At 42.3% G+C, this 22,350-nt stretch overlaps 2 protein-coding genes across 6 annotated transcripts in view; one reads left to right on the forward strand and one right to left on the reverse strand.

The window, feature by feature from the left end:
- The window catches only part of CRMP1 (collapsin response mediator protein 1), a 51,728-nt gene extending 43,269 nt beyond the window's left edge, over positions 1–8,459 (forward strand). For both annotated transcript variants that reach the window (XM_054825099.1, XM_054825100.1), the window contains exons 11-14: positions 1,299–1,469; positions 2,704–2,883; positions 5,516–5,681; positions 7,442–8,459. In XM_054825099.1, coding sequence (XP_054681074.1) covers positions 1,299–1,469; positions 2,704–2,883; positions 5,516–5,681; positions 7,442–7,533 — 609 coding nt within the window. In that variant the 3' untranslated portion in view covers positions 7,534–8,459. The remainder of the gene's footprint in view (positions 1–1,298; positions 1,470–2,703; positions 2,884–5,515; positions 5,682–7,441) is intronic.
- A 7,670-nt stretch (positions 8,460–16,129) lies between these two features.
- EVC (EvC ciliary complex subunit 1) overlaps positions 16,130–22,350 on the reverse strand; it is a 57,122-nt gene continuing 50,901 nt past the window's right edge. For 3 of the 4 annotated variants that reach the window (XM_054823745.1, XM_054823743.1, XM_054823746.1), the window contains 5 exons: positions 21,999–22,107; positions 19,926–20,052; positions 19,172–19,265; positions 17,847–17,958; positions 16,130–16,828 (listed from right to left, as the gene is read on the reverse strand). In XM_054823745.1, coding sequence (XP_054679720.1) covers positions 16,729–16,828; positions 17,847–17,958; positions 19,172–19,265; positions 19,926–20,052; positions 21,999–22,107 — 542 coding nt within the window. In that variant the 3' untranslated portion in view covers positions 16,130–16,728. The remainder of the gene's footprint in view (positions 16,829–17,846; positions 17,959–19,171; positions 19,266–19,925; positions 20,053–21,998; positions 22,108–22,350) is intronic. The other variant, XM_054823744.1, reaches the window with a different exon arrangement.

A 22,350-nucleotide genomic window follows, 5' to 3' on the forward strand; every position in this document is an offset into this window, starting at 1 on the left:
GTTTAATGGTTTTGAAGCTGACCCCATATAAATGTGATGAATGGATTGTTTGAATTTGGGAAGTGTCTCATCGTTTTTGAGAAATTACAAATGGATGGCAGCTGAGCCTGAGGCTAGACTGTAAAATGCTTTGAAGGAGAGCATTGCATGTAATTCATACTGGCATATTTTGCGGTGGGGTGCCGGTATAAGTTAGCAATTTTTTATGGTTCCATGGATCCTAATATATAATGATATTCTCCCTCCATTGTCCGTCTTAACATACACACACACACACTCATTACCTTACACTGCACTGCACTCAAATGCATATTGCAAACTGGGAAGCGGTACTATTTACAACGCTCTCGTGAGCGCTTCTCCCAGACTGTGTTTAATAACCAATTTCTTCAGGGACTGCTATTGGGATTCCAAGCGCAGAAGCAGCTTCCGCTATCTGCCGTGTAGGAGCAAAGCAAAGCGCAGCCAGCCAGTGCTATTTCCCTTTTGTTACTCCTGCCAAGGGAAGGAGCTGCAGCCCGGGCTGCAATGGGGATTTACATGTGGTAACATTCAGTCCCAGACCACTGAGTAGCTTATATTTTGCAAATCTCATGTTTTACCAGGCAGGAAGTAAGTGTTTATTTAATATTAAAAAGTTTGGCGCTCTTGTTCTTCCTTGGAATGTTGTTGCTCTTGCTTATTGCCAGGGAAGACCCCAAAATATTCTACAGAAAAGTCAAAACGCTGGTGTGTACAGCTGCTATTAAGCCATCACTGACTGTATAAAAAGTTCAATTGGTGGTGACATTTCTCCAGGCAAGGACTTTACAACTGGGGTTGTATCACTTAGATTTATAGGTTTCATAATAGTACTAGTAGGATGGACTAAATTTGCAAGAAATGTTTCTAAAAGAGTCTGAATCTTGATCTTTTATTTAATTTTCTAATACTCATATAAGTTTGTCTGTTTTAAAATCATTAAAACATTTAAATGGAAATTACCAGGACTAGCAACAAAACCACTTAGGCATCAGTGTGTAGAGAAAGGGGCCTTAGGTGACTGAGCATCCTGATGGTGTCATCTGCAGTAAGGTTTTATTGGTTGCTCTCTGGGATGCCAGGAGTAACACATTCACTTATTTGAAACTCCCAAGTAATGTACCTTGTATCAAATCCTGCTTGATAAAAGCTCTGTTTCATGCCACATCACCTATGTATGAACAGCGTGCCTTCCCGTGTGTCCCTGATCGTTTGGCACTCTGAATAGTAAATCGCTGTTTTATAAGCTTGTTTTGCTCAAGTCACATTGTTTTTAGGCCACAGGTAAGATGGACGAGAGCCAGTTTGTAGCTGTCACCAGTACCAATGCTGCCAAAATCTTTAATCTGTATCCAAGAAAAGGCCGGATTGCTGTAGGATCGGATGCTGATGTGGTTATTTGGGACCCTGATAAGGTGAAGACTATAACAGCTAAAAGCCATAAATCGGTAAGGAGGAAAGGAAGACCAGCAAGAAAAAAGGAATGTCACTGTTGCTTTTCAAATGTTGATCTAGTTAGTGTGAACACCAAATCTATGGGCTATAGAGGAGCGGGGTAACTGCCTACTCCTATTCTGAAGTGGGTTAATGTTTCAGAAGATGAAAGTATTGAAATCTTGCATTGGAAGCACCGGGATCAGGAAGGATTTCTTTTCTCTCTGCATATACAATTGCACTATGTTTTGCATGCTTGTGGCAGGTCTCTAAATAGGTGTGAATCAGCAGGTCTGCAGCTGAGCGTAGCAAAGCTGTGATGATAAATTTAAAACCAGCTCATTTTTTTGCTTACCTGAAAAGCACCTGATATTATAAATCACACAGCTAAACCAACAGTATTCTAAATTATGACAGATGATGAAATATTTTGATAATACAGCTCTGAGCAGCTTCACGGCTGGGATTTTCTATTTAATTCCAAAGCTTTGCTGCATACTTCTCTGCCCTTAGTGCAGAGTACGAGTGACTGACAGTTGCTTTCATTTTGACTGTGACAGGTTTTATCTTATGTGTTGTGTATTTCAAAGTTGTTATCTTACTGTTTGGTGCTTTGGTCTTTTCTATTGGGGAATTCTTCTGAATGTTTTACTGGAAATCCAGTAATATGGCTTTTATTAAAAAGGCATAAAGCTTCAGAAACATTTAAAAAGTAAGTTTAGGTCATTTTTTTATTTCTCTGTCTTGGGATCTCTCTGTATTTTCAAGAAAGTAATAAGTACCTGCCCTTTGACAGTCATTCCTATTTAGACTGGTCCTTTCTGGGCTTTTTCAGACAGAAATATGTGTGCTGGCCCCTTTGAAATTCTCTTACACAATCACAGCACATGCATGGTGGGACCACGTCCTCTGGGTATCTGGCAGCGGAGTCACAATTTTCCTTCTTATTCAGGCTACTGCACTTCTAGAGGCTCTGGATAAATATGGAAAGTCCTCAAAAACAAATGAGATAGAGCTCTGATGGAGAGTGAGCAATGGAAAAGAAAAGTATGACCCAGGAAGTCTGATCAGGGAGATTCATTTAAATCATTTCTGATCATAATGCATTGCTTTTCCTTCAGACAAAACAATTTTATACGCCTCTTAAGGGCAGTTGTCTAGAAATGTGACTACAAGTACAGATTGTAAGTTACTAACTGAAAGAGATCTTGTACTGAACTTGCAGTGAGTATGTTGGTTGATCCCCAGGCTGTTGAGTACAACATCTTTGAAGGAATGGAGTGCCATGGTGCTCCGCTCGTGGTCATAAGCCAAGGGAAGATTGTGTTTGAAGACGGAAATCTGCACGTAAATAAGGGAATGGGCCGCTTCATCCCTCGCAAACCTTTCCCTGAATATCTTTACCAGCGCATCAAAATCAGGAATAAGGTAACGCCAGATATTTTTTAATCTTCTTTATAGCCATACACTCTTGGAACCACAGTGGCACATGTTTTTTTTATTCTTATTGTGCTAAGATGCGTCCATTTCAGATGGACTATATATGACTTGTTCAAAACATGACCAAGAAACTGGTTCCTCTGCAAGTATGAACTGATGTAACTTAATTAACACCGTGAGCTTCAGTGGGTAGAGCATATAATTTCCAGTTGGGCATAATTGCTCTTTATCCAGCTGTGCAGGCTTTTGAAGGGAGGTGGAATAGTGATAGAATTTACTTTTAGTTAAAATTCAGGGAAAAGATAAAGGTGCTTTGGGAGGAGGGTTAGCCAAAAGAAAAACAGAATTTTAAATTGTTGCTAAGCTTTGCATGCTGAACAGCCACGCTGCAGGAAGAAAAACATTTAAGCCAGAGATACTCAATATGTTTGGCATCTCCGAACTGTTGTTGGTGCATTTGCTGAACTAGTAGCAGCATTCACAGCTCAGAAAACTTTTCTCTTGTGTTTAATAAAAAGCTTGGGAAATGACCAAGATTAAGACTGGGCCACTTCTGGTTTTGAATTGTAGCAGTGCTCCTCTGTTGAAAACCAATTGGTTTGGCACTAGGTCGGGTTATTTGGAAATTGCCTCTTGCCACTGAGCAGGAAAGTCACTGTGTGAGGACAGGTAACAAGACAAATTGACTAAACCCCATATTTTCTTCAACCAAACATATATCATAGCCTGCGGGGGTGGCAGCTGAAATTAACTCTACGAGCAGGTTGATAGTTTTTACCTTTCGTCGTTTGTTATACAAATTCTGTCAAGCTGTGGGAGGTCTGCTCTTCTAACAAGAAAAGGCACTATAAATATCAAATGCATCTGCAAAAGTTTTGCAAAATACCAATCAGTATTGCACTTTTTTTTACATTACCCACTTGATGACATGGGCCTTCTCTTCACACTGGCCTCTCAAGGGTTAGCGCATGGGAGTGCTATATAAATTAATTGTGATAATCTGATAATTATCTATAATATAGTGATATAATAATATATAAAATTGTATATTAATTATATAAATATAATTTCAGTAGTGAAAGCAACACTTTAAAAACAAATATCAGAGTGGTGTCTTATACCAGGTGTATGCACAAAAGTAACTGAGCTAAGTAACCTGCATCTTGCAGGTGGCCTGGATTTTGGGAAGGACCTTTGATTTTAGACACTTGGGGAAAGATCTGCCAAAGGACCAAGAAAAGGACTGATATTTTTGCTCTTGCAGCTCCCTCTGCTGCCTGCCAAGAGGAAGGGAGAGCAGATGCACGTCCGCATTTCTCTTCCCACTATTAAATTTTATCGATTGGAAATCTTTAGAAAAACCCACTGATGGTCATATCAGCCACCACTTGCATATGTCAGTGCATGACAAAGGAATACAGGAAAAACATGTCAAACAAAAGGCTGCAAAGCTGTAACTGGCACAGGATAGCAGCATAAATTTATCCCTGGCAGAGGGATGGCAGTATAAATTCCTGCCTTTGTGGATCCCTGTGAGATGGATTCATGGCTGTGGTCGGCAGCTGCTCCCTTCTGGGCATTCGTTTTGGCTCAGCCTGCAAGACGGTGGTTCTTCTGAGCCCGATGGCCCTGTCACCAAAACCAAGGAAAAGGCATGGATTTGTCTAAGAGCTGGATCAAACCCGTGTGAATAGTGTCCTTCCTATACGGTATTTGAATTTCACTGTTAACCTGTTGGGGAAATGGCTCTGAAACAATAATCTGGTAAGCCACAGATTTCTGGTCTTTTTGATGAGCTTTGGATTCTGCAGTACAATGGCTTCAGGCTCCTCCTGAAAATTGGAACTTTTTAAAAAAAATATTGTTTCCTAGATTTCTGTGATTTTTAAGGCCAGTGAGGCTGTTATGATCGTCTTTTCTCATATTCCTTATAGGAACTGTGCAAGGATAAAATCTAGAGACCTCAAACTGAAATCAGAGCTCAAATGACAGATACTCTATTGACAAATAATGAAAGATGGGTCCCATGCCAGAGTCTAGGGTATAACTGCTTTTCTAGTTCCTGACAAGAAGTGGAAAACTTTGAAATTTTAGTTTAAAAATTGCCACCACTTTTCAATGACTTCTAATGAAGATAATGATATATTTGAAGAGGAGAAGCAGAGAGAATACAGGTAGGAGTGAAATTGCTACCACCAGTGTAGTGGGTATCAGTCTTCCAACAAGCAGAGTGGGAGTCAGCAGCTGAACCGACCCTGCTGAACAGCCTCTGAATGGACACAGAAGAGGCGATGGTGACCGATTGTACTTAAAATAAAGATCTTAGGTCAGATCTGTTCTTTTTAATCCCGTTTTTCCCCATTGACTGTGAAGGATGCCTAGTAAGGATCTCTGTCTTGTAATTTATATATACATATATATAAATGGAGGGAGGAGGCTTTATAATTTCCTTTCTATATAAAGCAGACTGTAGCTTTGATGAGAATACAGAGGTGGTTTTACTTCAGCTAATGCAGACTATAGCTCTGTGCTCAGTGGTCTCTGCATGTAGGGAGGAGTATCACTAGGGAGCCCTATCAGAGCATTCAGCGTCTGGATTTTTATTCTCCTCTTGATCTAGGTGGGAGGACTGCAAGGAGTGTCCAGAGGAATGTACGATGGGCCTGTGTATGAAATCCCAGCTACGCCAAAATATGCAACTCCTGCACCCTCAACTAAATCCTCCCCTGCCAAAAACCAGCCCCCGCCAATCAGAAACCTCCATCAATCCAATTTTAGCTTATCAGGTAAGTCAGCCTGACTCATCAGAAATGTTTTAAAGCCATGACTATGGACTATTGGTGATAAATTTCAATTATAATTATCTTTTTAATCAAATATGAAAAGATTATATATACACACATACATGCATATACTTTCTTATATGTATGTATATATATGTTTTTATACATTCTTTCCCTAGGAATATTTTACAAATTGCCAAATATTCAAAATGTTCGCAATCTAACTTTTTTTCCTGCATGCAGTCTTTCGGTATTGTTTACCTGGCCCATTACAGTTACCTGAGGTCTCTGGTTGATGTGAGTGAGGCCCCTTGGTGGTATATACAGCTGATGGGACTTGGGTCTGGGGCCACCCATGTGCCTCAGGCATCTCAGATTCCCTTCTCGCTGTATCGCCAGAACCTCCTAGACATGGAAACCTCAACTGTCCTTGTACGTGATCAGCAAACCATGTGCAGAAGCTATTCATATACAGATTAGAGTGTTTCTTGTCCTCTTTGCTCTTGGTTCCCAAAACATTTTCCACAGTACATAAGAAACAGACTGGAGAATGATCCTTTGGGGTTGATGGAAATAATTCTTGTCATTTGAAGATAATTACAAGTGTGTCAAATCCTTACCCTTCAAAAGTCTACAGCCCAGCTGGTAAATAAGTGGCTCCTTATGATGTTATGAAAGTCATTGGATTTTTTTCCCTGTGGGAGCCGATGGTGGAGTTTTCCTTCCTGCCAGATCCTGTCTTTAGAAACTAAATGAAACTTCTGGAAGAAAGCCCAAGGAGAGCAAATATTTTAAAAACCCTTCTAGTGAGTTGAAGTATATTTTTGCCTGGACACCTGGGGCCATGGTGAGCACATACAGATAAGTAAAGCTATATAAAGCAAAAAAAAAAAAAAAAAAAAGAAAGAAATTTGACCTCTAATAATAATAACCAGTAAGTGGGATTTTCATAAGCATCTGAAGCTGTGGTTTCGCAGTCCATTGCTGGATCTGGGCACTACCAAGGCATCTAGTGGTACGAATTTGATCCGAATCAGGCAAACACACACTACTGTTTACTGTTCTTAGGAAATTCAGCAGAACCAGAGACTACGACAGCATTTAAAATGATCCTACGCTTCTATGGTAGTCTTACATTGCCTTTAGGAAGCTGAGTGTGGTCAGACAATATTTAGCCTGGCAGAAAGCTTGCTGTCACCTTAAGCTTAACCTTTCAACATTTTTAAAAGCAGTTTGAAGTGGGTATGAGTTTACATCAGCTCAGTGCTAATTGCCTCATGGATTTATGAGCACTAACATCAGATTTACTGTATTGTTGACCCATGGACTCAATGGGAACGGGTATTATAAATCAGTGAGACAGGTTTGAAAAATCCACTGTGCACATACATGTTTTTGTGGTTTTTTTCCTACTTAAAACAGTAATATTTTCTGTCAGGATCTGATCTCCTAAAGGGAACCCAGTATGTAGGCTGTCATCCCTCCATGGGCTCTTCAAGTCAGTGCAGAACAATTCCCCATGTAGGGTGAGCATCAATCTGATCCCAAACATTTCAGCCTACACTTCTCATTGAAGACAACTGGAGCCAGGCACAGAAATGTGCCTTGAAGGTCTGTTTAGGGCTTCAGTCAGGAGTCTGGCGCAAGAGAAATGAGCCGATGGTGATGTGAGGGGCACATAGCTGGAACTAGCCAGGTAACATCTCGCCGCTGATGGTTTTTTCCTTTTCATAGCTTTGTTTCCTAATTTTCTCTTGCTGCAGGAGCTCAGATAGATGACAATAACCCGCGCCGTACCGGCCACCGCATCGTGGCACCTCCTGGTGGTCGCTCTAATATTACCAGTCTTGGCTGAAAAATGATGATGGACAGAAACACAAGGATGAAGGATCATGGGAATAATGTCCGTTCCCTTCAATATCTGTGTTATTGAACCCACAGTTTTATTTGGTACTAATGGAAATAAAAACCGAAATGTCTTTCTTTTTTTTGTATAGGAAGAGGTGATAATAGTGTGGTGTGTTTGCTTGGAACTACTTGCCTCACAATTGTGCTTTCATGCCATAGTCACCTTAAAGCATGGTGCTTCCATTGCCCCTTTAGTGACTACAGGTTTTAGCTTCGTCTCGTAACTGAATGATGGTTCCTTTGCACCCTTTCGCTGTATTAGAGTAGTTAATGCATGTTACTGAGTTATTTATGCAAGTTGCATTCTGTGAGTGAGTCCCTTTAGAACATGTTGCCAACGATTGACTAGACACAATGCCAAGATTAATGTTCGTATTTGAGAAACACCACCAAAAACACTTATGAAGGAAGAAAATGGCCATCTTGAAAGTATGCAGTAGAGTAGGATAAGCAGCTTCTGTTTCATCTTTAATTTATTATAAACCCAAGAAGCACTTCTCTCAGACACAGAAAATCACTGGGACACGTAATGACAAATGGTCTCTGTAGCGCCTGTCTGTTCCCACTCGCTCTGTTCCAAGTCTGTGTCCTTCTTGTTTCCATTTTAGACAGAGCCATAATTTATACATACCAATGCCATTGCCACCCCTGCAGGGATTTCTCCACCTGGGCAGTAGTGCTCTGCTTCTGCATGAGATTTTTGGTACTGACAGATAATCCAAGTTGCCGTCGGATTTTTAAAGTTTTTTGTACAAAGTTTTTCCTTTGTAATCACATGCATTTTTACTTACTCTACCGTATCAAGATCTACTAGTCGTGGTTCAATTTCTGAATTCAAAGCTTGTGAAATAAAGAAAATGAATTGATGGGTAAGCGTCTTCCTCTGCTTTCCAGTGCTGTTGCTCGATTATTGAAAATTTAGAATGGAGAAACTCAAGAGAAATTGTCTTTTAGGTTGACGTCATGTGAAAGAAGGAACCACTTTAGATCACAAGGGGTGTTAAATGTATAGGTGTCTGCATATGCATACTATAGCATGCCATAATCTGTCTTAAATAGAGCTCACAGTAAAAATATACTTAGCATTTACATTGCAGCTGCCTCAGTTTTGGCCAAATGAGACCTAAATTATCTTTCTCCCAAGACCTTCAAGACTGCATCTGATTTGCTTGAAATGGTAATTGATTGCCATTATCTTCATCTGTAGTACAGAACCAGTATGCTGTCCTCCAGTTTGACCTAAGCTAGATTTGACTTAATACTGGTTTCCTCTGCTGCCTGAATTGGGACAGTGTTTAGGCACGGCATGAACAAGACATGCTGCAGGTAAGGTGAGGAAAGTGGACTTGAATTCTCTCTCTCTCTATAAGAGTGAAGGAAGTGCTTTCTTTCACAAACTACGTGAAGAAACCCTTTCTATCACTTGTTACTTGGCTGATTGTGTTGTAGATGCGGGAAGAGTGGGCTACAGTGGAGGGTGGGGTGCTATGCAATTAAGCAGGTCAGCAAAATGCCTCCCCTTGGCCTTCTACCACTTTGCCCTTGTCTACACTACAAAGCTGCACCAGGAAAAGTCTTGTAGCAGCTTGGTGCCAGTAGCATGGTTTTACCTAGCTGGGATGCTTGACCACTTAGCACTGGTCCATCCTTTCCACACAGCGATAAATTGTGTTGGCACAGGGCATGTGGTGCACGCCAGGTGCACATGCGACATAGAAATTTTGGAAAGCAGCCTACCTGAAGCCTGTCATCTTATTCTGAAGCCAGTATGCTGTCACCTCCAGCTTGCCCGGGAAAGGAACTGCTACCCTGGAAAACTCCATTCCAGTCAGCTTGGTCTGAAAACCTGGCAGCAGAGCTGAATAGCCAGCTTTTCCTTTTGCTTTCATCTGAACCAGTGAAGAAACACTGCAGTTCAGCCTGAAGTGAACTGAATTGATTGCTCCCAAATAAGACAAAAACAGCTTTTCATGAACAACCACTTCTGCTAAGAGTTCAAATTCATGCTTCCTATTGCCTGGAAGGTGCCCTCGTCCCTAGGCTTGCTTGCTCCCTTAGTAGTTCAGGTATTTTATATGAAGTAAAATAACTTGCTCGCTTGGTGGTTCAGGTTTTTTATACAAAGTAAAATAATTCTAGAAGAGAATCATAGAATACCCTGAGTTGGAAGGGACCCATAAGGATCATTGAGTCCAACTCCTGGCTCCACACAGGACCAGCCGAATCAGAGCATATGACTGAGAGGGTTTCCAGACACTTGAACTCAGTCAAGCTCGGTGCTGTGGCCACTTCCCCGGGGAGCCTGTTCCAGTGCCCGACCACCCTCAGTGAAGAACCTGTTCCTGATATCCAACCTAAACCTCCCCTGTCGCAGCTTCATTCTGTTCCCTCAGGTTCTATCACTGGTCACCAGAGGGAGGAGATCAGCGCCTGCCCCTTCGCTCCCCCTCGTGAGGAAGCTGTAGGCCGCGATGAGGTCTCCCTTCAGTCTCCTCTTCTCTAGGCTGAACCAAGGAACTTCAGCCTCTCCTCATACGTCTTCCCCTGTAGACCCGAGAAGCCCGAGGACAACCTGTCCTGGAATAACCCAGAGCCTAGCAGGTAGGGCAATCCTGAAATGCCAAGTCTTCATGTCCACTGTCCTGTTCCAACCCATGAGTGTTGACAGAGCCAGCAACAGGTCTGGTAATCTAACCCTGACAATGGAAATAAAGCTGCTTTCTGAAACTATGCGGCAAATGTGACTGTGAAAATTTTGGAACGGCTGGTTACAACTTCCTGAGTGATCTTGCGTGTATTTGTGCAAGTAGCGATGGTTGCTCACCTCCGAGTAAAACTTCTACTCGATCTATGATGAGGCTTGTCATGCTTGAAGTGACAGAAATGATCATTGTGTAACTAGATTCACAGATTCCACTTTTCCTACACACTAAACAACATCCTAAAACAAAGAACCCTTTGCCTACAAGCTAGTCAAGATCCACTGTTGTTAACATGCATTTATTTTCCCTGTGAAGCATCTGTGAATAAATGCATGTGTGGATGTTTGTGAGGCACTTGATGGTTCAGTGCTTTTATGCGAACAAGGCTGTGCTTGTCAGGTCAATGTAGCTCCGCTACGATTTCTCTGAGGAGAAATAGGCTAGCGTGCCCATCATGTTCCTCAGCCCCCACAGCCTGACTGCTGCTCCCATGCCACTGCTGAGGCACAGCCTGTGGGGAGCCTGTGGAGCCTGTCCTGTGCCTGGGCCTCTCCACTCTGGACATGCAATACTACCTGGATGTGATTTAAGCAGCATTTTTTTTTTTTGGAGCACAGGTACCTCACTGGGTGGTCACCAGGTGAGGGGAAGGATGCCTCACTTGGATGGTTACTGTGACACACTGTCAGAGAGCTGGCACGTGCTATGCCATGCTCACGGAGATTTAAACCAAGCCAGGTACGTGGCGTTTCTCTTGCCACCTGGAGGCCTATTTCACAGCAATACCCCTACATCGCTAACCTGGCCTTAAAAAAATAAAACAGTAAATAAAATGCGGATTAGCTGGTGATCCTGAATACACCTGCAGAACAGGAAACTATACTTGAGTTAGCTGCCTTGTAAGAGCACCAAGCCGGGAGATGGTCAATTTGTGAACTGGTGGGTGGGGAGCTGTTCTTATCTGACTACAAGAAGCAAGCAGTGCGAAGCTTTCATGCGTTTTGAATTGTCAGGCTTCTTGTGTTGGGTTTTGTGTGGCAAGGTTTTGGTAGCGGGAGGGGCTACAGGGGTGGCTTCTGTGAGAAGCTGCTAGAAGCTTCCCCTGTGTCTGATGGAGCCAATGCCAGCCGGCTCCAAGATGGATCCGCCCCTGGCCAAGGCCAAGCCAATCAGCGCCTCTGTGATAACATATTTAAGAAGGAAAACAAAGGAGTTAAAGGAAGTTTTTGCAACCAGAGAGAGGAGCGAGAAGATGTAAGAAACTCTGCAGACACCCAGGTCAGTGAGGAAGGAGGGGGAGGAGGTGCTCCAGACACCAGAGCAAAAATCCCCCTGCAGCCCGTGGTGAAAACCATGGTGAGGCAGGCTGTCCCCTGCAGCCCATGGAGGAAGGATGAGGGGGTGTAGAGATTCTACCTGCAGCCCGTGGAGGACCCCACGCTGGAGCAGGTGGAGGCACCTGAAGGAGGCTGTGGCCCGTGGGAAGCCCACGCTGGAGCAAGTCCGGGCCGGACCGGTAGACCCGTGAAGAGGGGAGCCCACGCCAGGGCAGGTTTGCCGGCAGGACGTGTGACCCTGTGGGAGGGACCCAACGCTGGAGCAGTCTGCTCCTGAAGGTCTGCACCCTGTGGGAGAGACCCCACGCTGGAGCAGTCTGCTCCTGAAGGTCTGCACCCTGTGGGAGAGACTACGCTGGAGCGGTTTGTGAAGGACTGTAGCCCGTGGGAGAGACTCCATGTTGGAGCAGGGGAATGTTGAGAGGAGTCCTCCCCCTGAGGACAAAGAAGTGGCAGAGACAATGTGTGCTGAACTGACCGCAACCCCCATTCCCTGCCCCCTTGTGCCGCTGAGGGGGGAGGAGGTTGAAGCCGGGAGTGAAGTTGGGCCCGAGAAGATGGGAGGGGTGGGGGGAGGTGTTTTAAGACTTGATTGTATTTTCTCATTGCTCTACTCTGTTTTGCCTAGTAATAAATTAGATGAATCTCCTCTCTACATTCAGTCTGTTTTGCTCCTGACGGTAATTAGCGAGTGATCTCCCCCTGTCCTTATCTCGACCCAAGCCTTTTGTTAGACTTCTCCTCTCCCATCCCGCTGGGGGAGGGGTGAGTGAGCGGCCGCGTGGCACCCAGCTACCGGCTGGGCCTAAACCACAACACTTCTAAAAATTTGCAGCAGGGCTATGACCTTTTATCACCTGATACAGTCCTAATGGTGTAAACCTGGCTCTTCCCTATTGCCATTGGCACACCCCTTACAATTAGTTCCCTATGACCAGTCTGAGGACTATCTTGTCAATCAAGTGACATGAAAGAGAAGGCTGGATCCATGGATTGTTTCCTGGGTGATAGTTCGGACCAGTTTGTCTTGCCTGAGTTTGTCTACTACACAGCAATGCAGTTACACAGTTGAGTGTTAGTGTTTGTAGAAAAGCCTGTTCATTATGATGCTAAGACTACCAAAACTGACAGCTGTCCCAGCCATTAAATGTTTCTCTTAGCAATACACTGATCTTCATCCGTAAGAACGAAAAATCCACACAGGACCAGGTCAGATGACCATGTTCTCTGGGTTCCAGTAGCCAACAACATAAGCTTAGGGGAGGCCAGAAGAAATGAGCAAACATATAATGCTAGTATTCCTCTGTTTTCCTCATTTCCAGTGCCTTGTAATGTCTTGAGAAGTAGCAGCATCTTTGTGCTCTGTAGCTGTCAGTGGATTTTTCTGCCATGAATATATTTGCCAAGGCGCTTTTAAACCCACATAAATTCTTGGCATTTATGGCTTCCTGGAGCAAGGAGTTGCACAGCTTAAGGCATGATGACAAAGTGCCTCCTTTTGACCCTGCCATCACTGTCAAGCTAGTCTACTTGGCACCAGCTAATTCTTGCCATGTAGACCTGGCCAGTATTAAATCTCAGTCATCTGAACAAACAGTTTTGAGGATAGTTTTCCACCATAATTTTGGTGAACTTTGCACAAGCTTTCCTGGTATGTTTCAGTGACGAGTGAGGTGTATGCAGTTAAATTGTGCGGAAGAGTCTTATAATACAGTAAAAATGCAGAGTTTGAGATACTGGTTTTTTGAGTATCATGTAACTCATGAAGTATTTGCAGTGATATGGGTAAAGCAGTTAGGTCTCAGCACGTCACCTCTGCTTCTCCACCCTGCAGCCAATTGCATATTCTGTAATTTTCTAGCACAGTGAGATAGATGTACATGCTGTTTTTAAATGTATAGTCAGCTACAGTCATACATGCTTGAAAAAGCTTTAAGCTTAGCAGCTTCTTCCTCACAATTGCAAGTAAGCCAACCTGCAAGTACATCAGTGACTGTAATGCTTCTTTCTGAAAGTCTTCATCTGGCAGTGTCCAGACCCTTGTCCCCTCTCCTCATGCTCTGTAGCACACCAGTGGCCACAGCTGCCAGGGTGCTGAGACTGGGAGCCCTCCCAGCACAGAAGCAGTTCCCAGACAGCACAGGGCAGGCTGGGCAGCTGCATACTAAGTCTCTGCTGAACACATGGAAGATGCATTTGTTCAGATGGAAGAAACACGACCAAAAAGCTGTTGTACATAAAGATCTCTGGATGTCAGAATGGCTCCCAAAGACTGCTGTAAAGGCCATGATGGAGCGAGTGAAGGCACTAACCTGGTGCTTGCCCTGGTATTGGGTTATGGTGTGCACAGGCTTGATCAAAGGACCTTTATATGTGACATACTGAGGAGTGCTTGTTTATGTCAGGAATGAAACTGCCCATATTGCACAGGAGCTGGCACCAGCCTGAAGGTCCTAAGTACAAGTCTTCGAAGTTGCACACCCTTCAGCGTGGTCCAGGCTGCCTTTTAGCAAGACTTCTGCATGACAAGGCTTTCCACATTTTTCTACAACAGAGACCATTGAGACGGGCTATTTTGATTCTTTCATTATAAATAATGCACTCAACAACTCTTAACACCATGCGCAGAATTTCTTTGAGCTACACCCTTGTCATAAAACTGTGAATGAGGTTGAACACAACCATGAGCTGTCGCAATAGTTGTTACCCTTGATGTTAAAGAAAGGAGAAAAAAAAGCATGGTATTTTTTCCCCTCAGTTTCTGCAGCAAGTGGTTTTGATACCTACCTGTAAAGCATGATCAAAGCTCCTTGTGAGCCCTTCCTGAATAAAGAGAGAGTGCTTTACAGATTTACATTATAAAGCAAGTGTTTTGCGCTGTGATTGGCACCTAGATATCTCCATTTTCCCCTGACATGCACTGTGCTGGAGATGGCTCTCAGCTGGCAAAACTGCTTAGCAGTTTATCTCCCAGGGACTCTAGGCACAATCCCTGGCTTGCAAGCTATTTCTACCATCCCTTAAAACACAGGGAAGGTACAAGGAGGGTGGTGGGGGGAGATGACACCCCCCCCCCAAACATTTCAGTAACAGATCAGTAGGAAGGAATATTAGAATCACGGAATCAACAGATTTAGGTTGGAAGTGGTATCACCTGGTGTCCAGTCTCCTACTGAAAGCAGGGTCAAGTTCAAAGTTAGGCTGATCAGGACCTTGTCCAACTGAGGGTTGAAACTCTCCAGGGATGTATATTCTGCATCCTCTCTGAATTACCTGCTCCAGTGATTCACACATTTCTTGGCAAGAATCTTTTCTTCATGAAGAGTAATTGGAACTGCATGCTAAAACTTGTACCTGTTCAGCTGGTGATAAAGTATTTCACAGCATCACGAAAAAAATCTCGCACTCAGTACTGTTTTGCGTTGTCTTTGAAATCAGCAGTCACGTGGATTTAAACTGAACTGAGAGGCCAGAGGTAGGAAAAAAAAAAAAAATCACGCTGTAATGACTATGACATGAAGTGGGAAGGAGATCTTCAGCATCAGGATCCAGATACTGACTGTCACTATGGTTAAAACAATACAACACAGAAGCTGAACGGTGATTAACTGAAGAGCAATTGTTGCCGGCTTAACTTGGCCTTTGCTACACTTGTTTCTTGCTCTAATAAAACTTCTTGTTCAATATCTGCATCACTGACAGGGAGTTGACGTTAAGTGCCATGAAACCTGCACATGCCGACAGCGAATCCATGGAACGACTCAAGGGGACCGAGAAGTTGCTAACAGGGCCAGGAGCAGCGAGTGTTTTGCCAGGAAGCTAATGTGACTGTGTGGGAGAAGAGAAGAAGCGCCTGCCTGGAGAAGCTCCAGCGCAGGCACGACGGGCAGGGAGGTGCCCGCCCCGGCCGGGGCAGCGGGGACTCGCGGGGGTCCCGCCGAGAGCCCGCACCGCCCCCGGCTCCTTCCCGGTGCTCCCTGCCCGTCACCTCCACCAGCCAGGGGATGAAAACCCCGCTAGCTGCCCGGGAGAGGGCACTGCTGCCCTGCTTTTGGGATAATCTGAACCTTTCCACGTTTTCTAAGGGAGAGAAAAAGCCGTTTCAGCCCTGCCCAGCCGAAGGAGTCCCAGCGCATCCCGGGGGGGGGTCCGCTCGGTGAGGAGAGACCCGGCTCGGGTGATCAGAGACCCGCTCGGGTTAGCAAAACCTATGTGCATTTTAAAAAGACCGAAAATTTTCATTTCGTGAAAGCTGTAAGATTGCTTAAGTGGGGCAATTTGTTGCACACTACAGGTGCTCTGTACAGGCGGTATGAACTAGCTGCTTTGCATAACAAGAAGAATTCCCATAAGAAACGTAATGAGCAGAACAAAGTATGTTGGGAACAAAAGAGTGTACTTAAGGAAGGAGAGTAGAAACTGAAGTTAAAAAAAAAACCAACAAAACAGTAAATCGTTTTTGTCTCATTCTTCCTAAAAATACTAATTTGATATCCGAGACAAATGCAGAGAAATACATTTATAACAATCTTTGTACAACTTTAAAAAAGCATACATAGCCTTGGAAGCACTAAAATATAACAAAAGAGAGACCAAATGTAATCTTTTGACGCAGCAATACCGTCTGAAGTCTGTTTACATATTCTTTACATTTCTATCTATTTTTGTTAGTCCAAAGCAGAAATCACAAAGTATTAAGACCCAATCTACCACATTTAGGGCTCAAAAGCAGATGGGGCATCACTGTTGTAATAAAACCTTACTGAGATACACCGACCTGGGCAACCAGCCTAGTGTGTATCTCTTCTCCTACAAGTGTACTTTGCTCAGGTATATCCCTGATCTAAAACTATCTCCCCTCCACATTCCCCAAGCGATCTGGAAGAGCTTATATTAAAGACTTACTTGTTCCTCCTTACCAAAACCAAGTGGGAATGTTTTATTAACAGCTAAAGAAAGTCGGAATTGATTCTTGGTCTGTAGCTAAAGATTTCTTGGTTATTATTGATGTTCTTCGTTGTTCCCCAGTAAAGCAGCCCAGCAAGTATTTATAGCTGCTGAGATTCCCCAGAAGAATGCTTTGGTACTCTGTGTTCAGACAGCTCATATAGATGCTTTTACTACCTGTTGCCTCTGTTTTTTAGCATCTTTTGAGTTTTTCCTCGGTTCAGTCTCCCCTTCATGTGAACTGTGTAACCTCTCCCTGAAAGAAATTAACAAGAAAAATAAAACAAAATTGTTGACAGAGTTTTTCAAATGCTACAATTCTCTCTTAAACTAAATTAATTTTGATAAGAGAAAAAAGGTGCTTGCTATACAATTATAACTTCTGCACTCGCTGGTTTCAGCTGCCCCTGTTGAGGCTGCCAAAAGAAAGTTGCATAAAGATAAACGTTCCTTTGTTGGGTCCCTGTTCCCTACGCACGTATCCCTTGTTGGCTGTGGGAAAGGAGTGTGTGAAAAGGGCTGATGCCATCAGGGAAAGGAGCCATCTCCTGAAGTCAGTCCCAGGCTGAGGTCACTCAGGGGATAAATACTTTTCCCCAAAGGCCTGTGGCTCCTGAGAACCAACTGTTTGCTTTGCCTGTCAACAGGATTTTCTCTGCTCAATATATCAAGCCCCAGCGACCAGCTGGCTGGTTTGATCTGCCCGTAGTAATCAGCTGGCATCTTTCAGGTTTGCAGCCATTTCTTCTCCTCTAGTTAGCACCCCAGCATAAGCCAACTGAAACATCTATCAAGAAAATAATTGTTAGAGCTGCTACTCTCATCAGCCAAAGACTGGCGCTTGCCTTTGTTCCTGAAATAAAGGTGGAAGTTGAAAGCCTAAATACCACAGACCATATTTTGGTTGCTACATGTCAGCCTAGTTCCATTGGATTCACTTGTCTGTGCTGATTTATGCTGTCTGCGACTCAGGTTTTAAAAAAACCTAATTAAAGGAAATTTGGAAACAGTATTTCTCTACCTAAAATCAAAATTATTTATAAAATACATAACAGCATAGACAAGCAAACTCAGATGATTTTCCTAAATTTAAAAAAGAATATGGGGAAAAAAAATGTTAAATACATGTGAGAAAAAAGTATTAAGGAAGAAGGTCAGCTAGTGTTGGTGTTACATTTTGGGTTTGATTAACATACCTGTTTATGAAGTAGATTTTGTACTGCTTTTTATAAATAGTTTTTCACATGCCCTTTTTTTTTAAGCCTCTACTGTACCTGCATAAGCCAGAAGTCAGTCCAGGGGGCTCTTGAATATTTTCATGCAAATTATCTTTGTCATCCGATTCTGGGGACTGAAAGGCCTTTATTTTTGAGTTTGTTTTTTCCCCTGAATTGCCAAACATGTGGGTTAAAAAAAAAAAAAAAAGAGAGAATCACAGATAGTAGAGCCTGTTTGGTTTTGATTAAACTAAAGCAAAAAAAATATACTATAACACTTCACACATATACATTGTTATTCCAAGGAAATTATTCCACTTTACATTAGTCTAGAATATTGGCTTTTTACTACTGGTTAGTTCTCACAGAGCAGATGCTGAACTTCCATACTTGCTGAACACTGAAGTAAGTTTCCATGAGGTGCAACAGTTGAAAGCCGTATTATATGTTTTTGTGGCAAGTAACTGAAAATGGCTTTTTACTACCAGCAAAGAGAAGAAAAGTCACTTCATAATTTTATGTGACTTGAATCAGAACAACCTGATGTTAAAAAGTCACTAGTTTTAGGGCTCTGAGCTAAGCTTCCACATATGTCCCTGGGGTCATGGTGCATACCAGGACAAACAGCTCTGCATGCTTGGGAAACAACCAGCTGAGGAGAGAGACTTCAAAATTGTCCAGGGGAGCGAGCTGCTTTTCCCTTCCCTTTTTCACGTTCAGGCACCTGTCTCACCTTTAAGCATCTTTCAAATGTAATGCCAAATGTTTCATTCTGCTAATGACAGCAGAATTGCATGGCTCAAGAATGAGAATTTGCATGCTCCACTCCAAATACAGATCAGGGAACACAACTGCTATTCTGACAATTTGTCCTTAAGTATCTCTTGAATATTGAACTAGTCTAATTTGTTAAAACTGCAGTAAATTCATATAAATATTTCCAATTTCCTGATTCAGTAAGATTTTACTTCTGAGCATGTGCGTGGGAAGGCCAATTATTCCATTCTACCAGGAGAATCAAAACTGTGTGATTCAGTTCTGCTGTCCTCCCCAAAGACTTAGTGATCAAGGTGAACAGAGTCCTTTTTAAAGACATGAAATACAATTCTGGTTTGAGCAAGGCAAAGCCTCACCTCAGTGGACACAATGCGATTTATTGGCTAAAGGACTGCTCTGGAGTGAGGAACAGTGACAGTTATTTGTAGCTCTGCTACTGGCGAGCTGAGTGACCTTGGTAAGGTCGCCTTACTTTTCTATATCCCAATTAGGGAAATGGCACTGATAAAAAAAATCTCTCCTAAAACTCCATTGTGTGATATGGCAAAATACACACTGATATGTGGGATGATGTGTTTTTTAAAACAATCCAGGGTTGTACCAACCTGTTGGCTTGTTCCTTTTTGAAGGCTTTTTCTTCACTGCCACTGGAACTCGGGCCAGTGCAGCCAACTCACTCACAAAGTCCCGCTCTGCTTCCTGCACAAGGTTAAACCAGAAATCAGTTAACACAACACAGCTTGATTCTGCGTTATGTTAGTCTACATGTGGCATGACAAAAAAGGCATATGTCATTGCAGAAACACAGGAAACAATATGGCTAGCATCAGCAATGTGTTTCTTACTGAAGAGATTCAGCGAGGAGAAGTTAACTCTAGCTTCTTGTTAACAGCACTCCACACAAACAGGCTGAGAGCATGCGTGTAATGAGGAGCAGGACATCTGACATGAAACCTGGCTGGTCATGTCTACACTGCGTTTGGGCCTGCTCCCCCTTGTCGTGGCCGTGAACTCAAGCACACTAGTAGGGAGGCTGAGTAATCTCCATCTGATTAGGTAGAGATGTTCAAATAACCAAAAAATGAGTCTGTGCTTGCAACAGACACAATACAGAACTGTCATAAAGCAAGATAGAGACTATAATGCCTTCTCCAAGTTCCCGGTTCTCTTTGTAGGAAATAGTTTCTAATTGTTAACTGTCTGCATGTGTTACTGGGTTGTGAGTCATAGCTTCAGTGGTGAAGACAGTGGTGAATCTCAGCACTGATTTCAACTGGGACAGCAAAGAGACCCTTACAACCTGGCTGATGTTTTGCCATGGACTGTTTCAGATCCCTGAGTCGTTTTACCCTGATTTACCTTTAGCTGATTCTCCAACTCAGTTTCTAGGTGATGCAATCCCAGCAGCTTTTGTTTCAGAGACTCCAGACGAATTTGCTGCTGCAGTTCAAACTGAGACAAAACCTTCTTTTGCTGTAGTACCATCCTGGTAAAGGGAAATTTAAAAGTACTAATGTTCCGATCAAGGGAGGAATACAATCCTGGCAGAGAGTATTTTGAAGATTTTGTAGAGAGAAAGACTCATTAACAGTATCAGCCCATCCAGCTTTTCCTAAGACAAACAATTTTGTGGCACCTTTTCAGTTAGATTTACTTATTTTAATAACCTGCTTTGGTTCTGCACAGAATACAAGCTCCTTTCAGAGGTAGGAATTGCAGAAGGAGTTTGGGTTGTCCATGCCTGAACTTTGGGACCTGGAGTTCAGCTCTAATGTTGAACTCTGCTTTCAAAACCACTGTACTTTTCTAAAGTCAGCTTTACTGTCTGCTTGCCAAAAAGACAAGCTGTTAGAGGATCAGGTGTGAGGGTAAGGGATTAAGAATCAGGCATTTCATTCAGGCTCTTTATTACCAGGTTGAGACTGAGCCAGAAACATGGTAATTCAAAACTTGGCAATTGGGAACACTGACAACTATATTCTTCGCTTGTTTTATTTTGCTGGTTAAAGATTAATACAGTAGAACCTGAATGGCTGCAACTTTGCCGAATTTGTATTTCTTCTGTTCTCTTGCCTCATCTACCTTGAAGCAACACTGTCAATCACCCATCACATTCCTCAGGGAAGGAGATAACACAAATTGTTTCTGACATCTACACGTAATGAAGTTGCTAGTGTAATGGTCAATGCTTACAGAAGGTTAGCTTTCAAAATTTGCCTTTTGAACTCACACTCATAACCTTGCACCACAGGCAAAAGGAAATCAATCTGTGTTGAGTTTAATAGGAGTTAGACAAATTAATGGAAATGTTGTCATTAATTTACACAGGCTAGGGATTTGACTGTAAAAGAAATCATAATGACAATAAGAAAATGGGTTCGATTACAAATGGTTATGAGATCAGCTTAGATACTGAATAGTTAGATTCTTGAATACCATATTTCTGCCTGCATGAAGGCCAATATGATTGTATTTTATTTTAAGACATTAAAATACATTATAGGAGAAAAAACTGAGATAACAGCTAGAAGTGAATTTATATATTAGAATAAATCATAAACTTAACAATGAATAACTAACAGATCTTTTATGAAGTGCTTTTTTACATGAATCCATTTCTATACTAATTCAAACAAGGACAAAAACCAGAAAGTGGGCAATGATTTCTTTCAATTTAGAAGTAACAGAATGTCTAAAAAAAGAATTAACCTCTTTACAATGTCAAAATTGCGGATGCTGTGTTGTTCTGGATAATAAACCAAGAGTAAAGAAATAAAATGATTACAAAAATGTATCATGGGCATGCCAAGTCATACAGCTTTTTATGACAACTTATTCCTTTGGAATTTCAGTGCTTTTTGTCTGGACCGTAAGTTTCATAAAATCAGTAATGAATTAAATATGATTTTTATTTAATTAACATTTCAGGGATTCCACTCTAAATTTAGTGCAAGTAATCTTGATTGTCCAAGGCACTCACTTCTTGCCATTTTGAGTGTTATTTATGTTTCAAACATTTTCTCTTCATTATGGTACATGTTTACTCAACAGCAAACTAACAAACACTTTTGATGTTCAAAGCAGAAAAGATGGAACGTAATGAATTAGACAGCATCAGTTTCCATCCTACACGTATGTTAAATTTCTTTTAAAATTTGGCATATGTTTTGGCATTGTTTTTCATTCTCTCTTTTCAAACTGTCTATGTATAGTTCTTCAGTCTGTAATTAATGAGCATCAAAAAGTTTATTTAATAAAAAAGTAATTCTCTGAGATCAAAGGGTAGATGTAATTTGGCAACAGATATTTCTTTTCCATCAAAGACAAATATAAGATGCAAAACCAAGACATTTATTCATCTAGACATTTATGTAGATCTGCAAACACTCACAACATTTAAATAGAGTCAGCAGTGCTGCTGCCTGCTCTTACCTTTGATGGACTGTGGATGACACATTCAGGAGGCCTTTGGTCTGTTTTTCTTTCAATGCCAGCTCATTCTCTTGTTTCTTCCTAAGTCTGTTCCTTTCACTTCTTTCTGCTGAAATAATGCTTTTGTAACATCTTCTGCTCAAAATTACAAACTCCGACTTGTGGCAACCTTACAATTTATGTTTTACAACAGCACAAATTAATCCCTGTTCTAGGTAGTCTTTCCAAAGTCACTGCTCCATAGGGATATCAAGTACTTCTTACACACTCTTGCTCTGCCACTGTGATCTGTTGCACAGACAATAGTTTGTATATCATTTAGTTAGGATGGTAAAGTCACTGAATTCCTACT

This window comes from Grus americana, chromosome 4 (genome assembly GCF_028858705.1).
Source record: "Grus americana isolate bGruAme1 chromosome 4, bGruAme1.mat, whole genome shotgun sequence".
NCBI lineage: Eukaryota > Metazoa > Chordata > Aves > Gruiformes > Gruidae > Grus > Grus americana.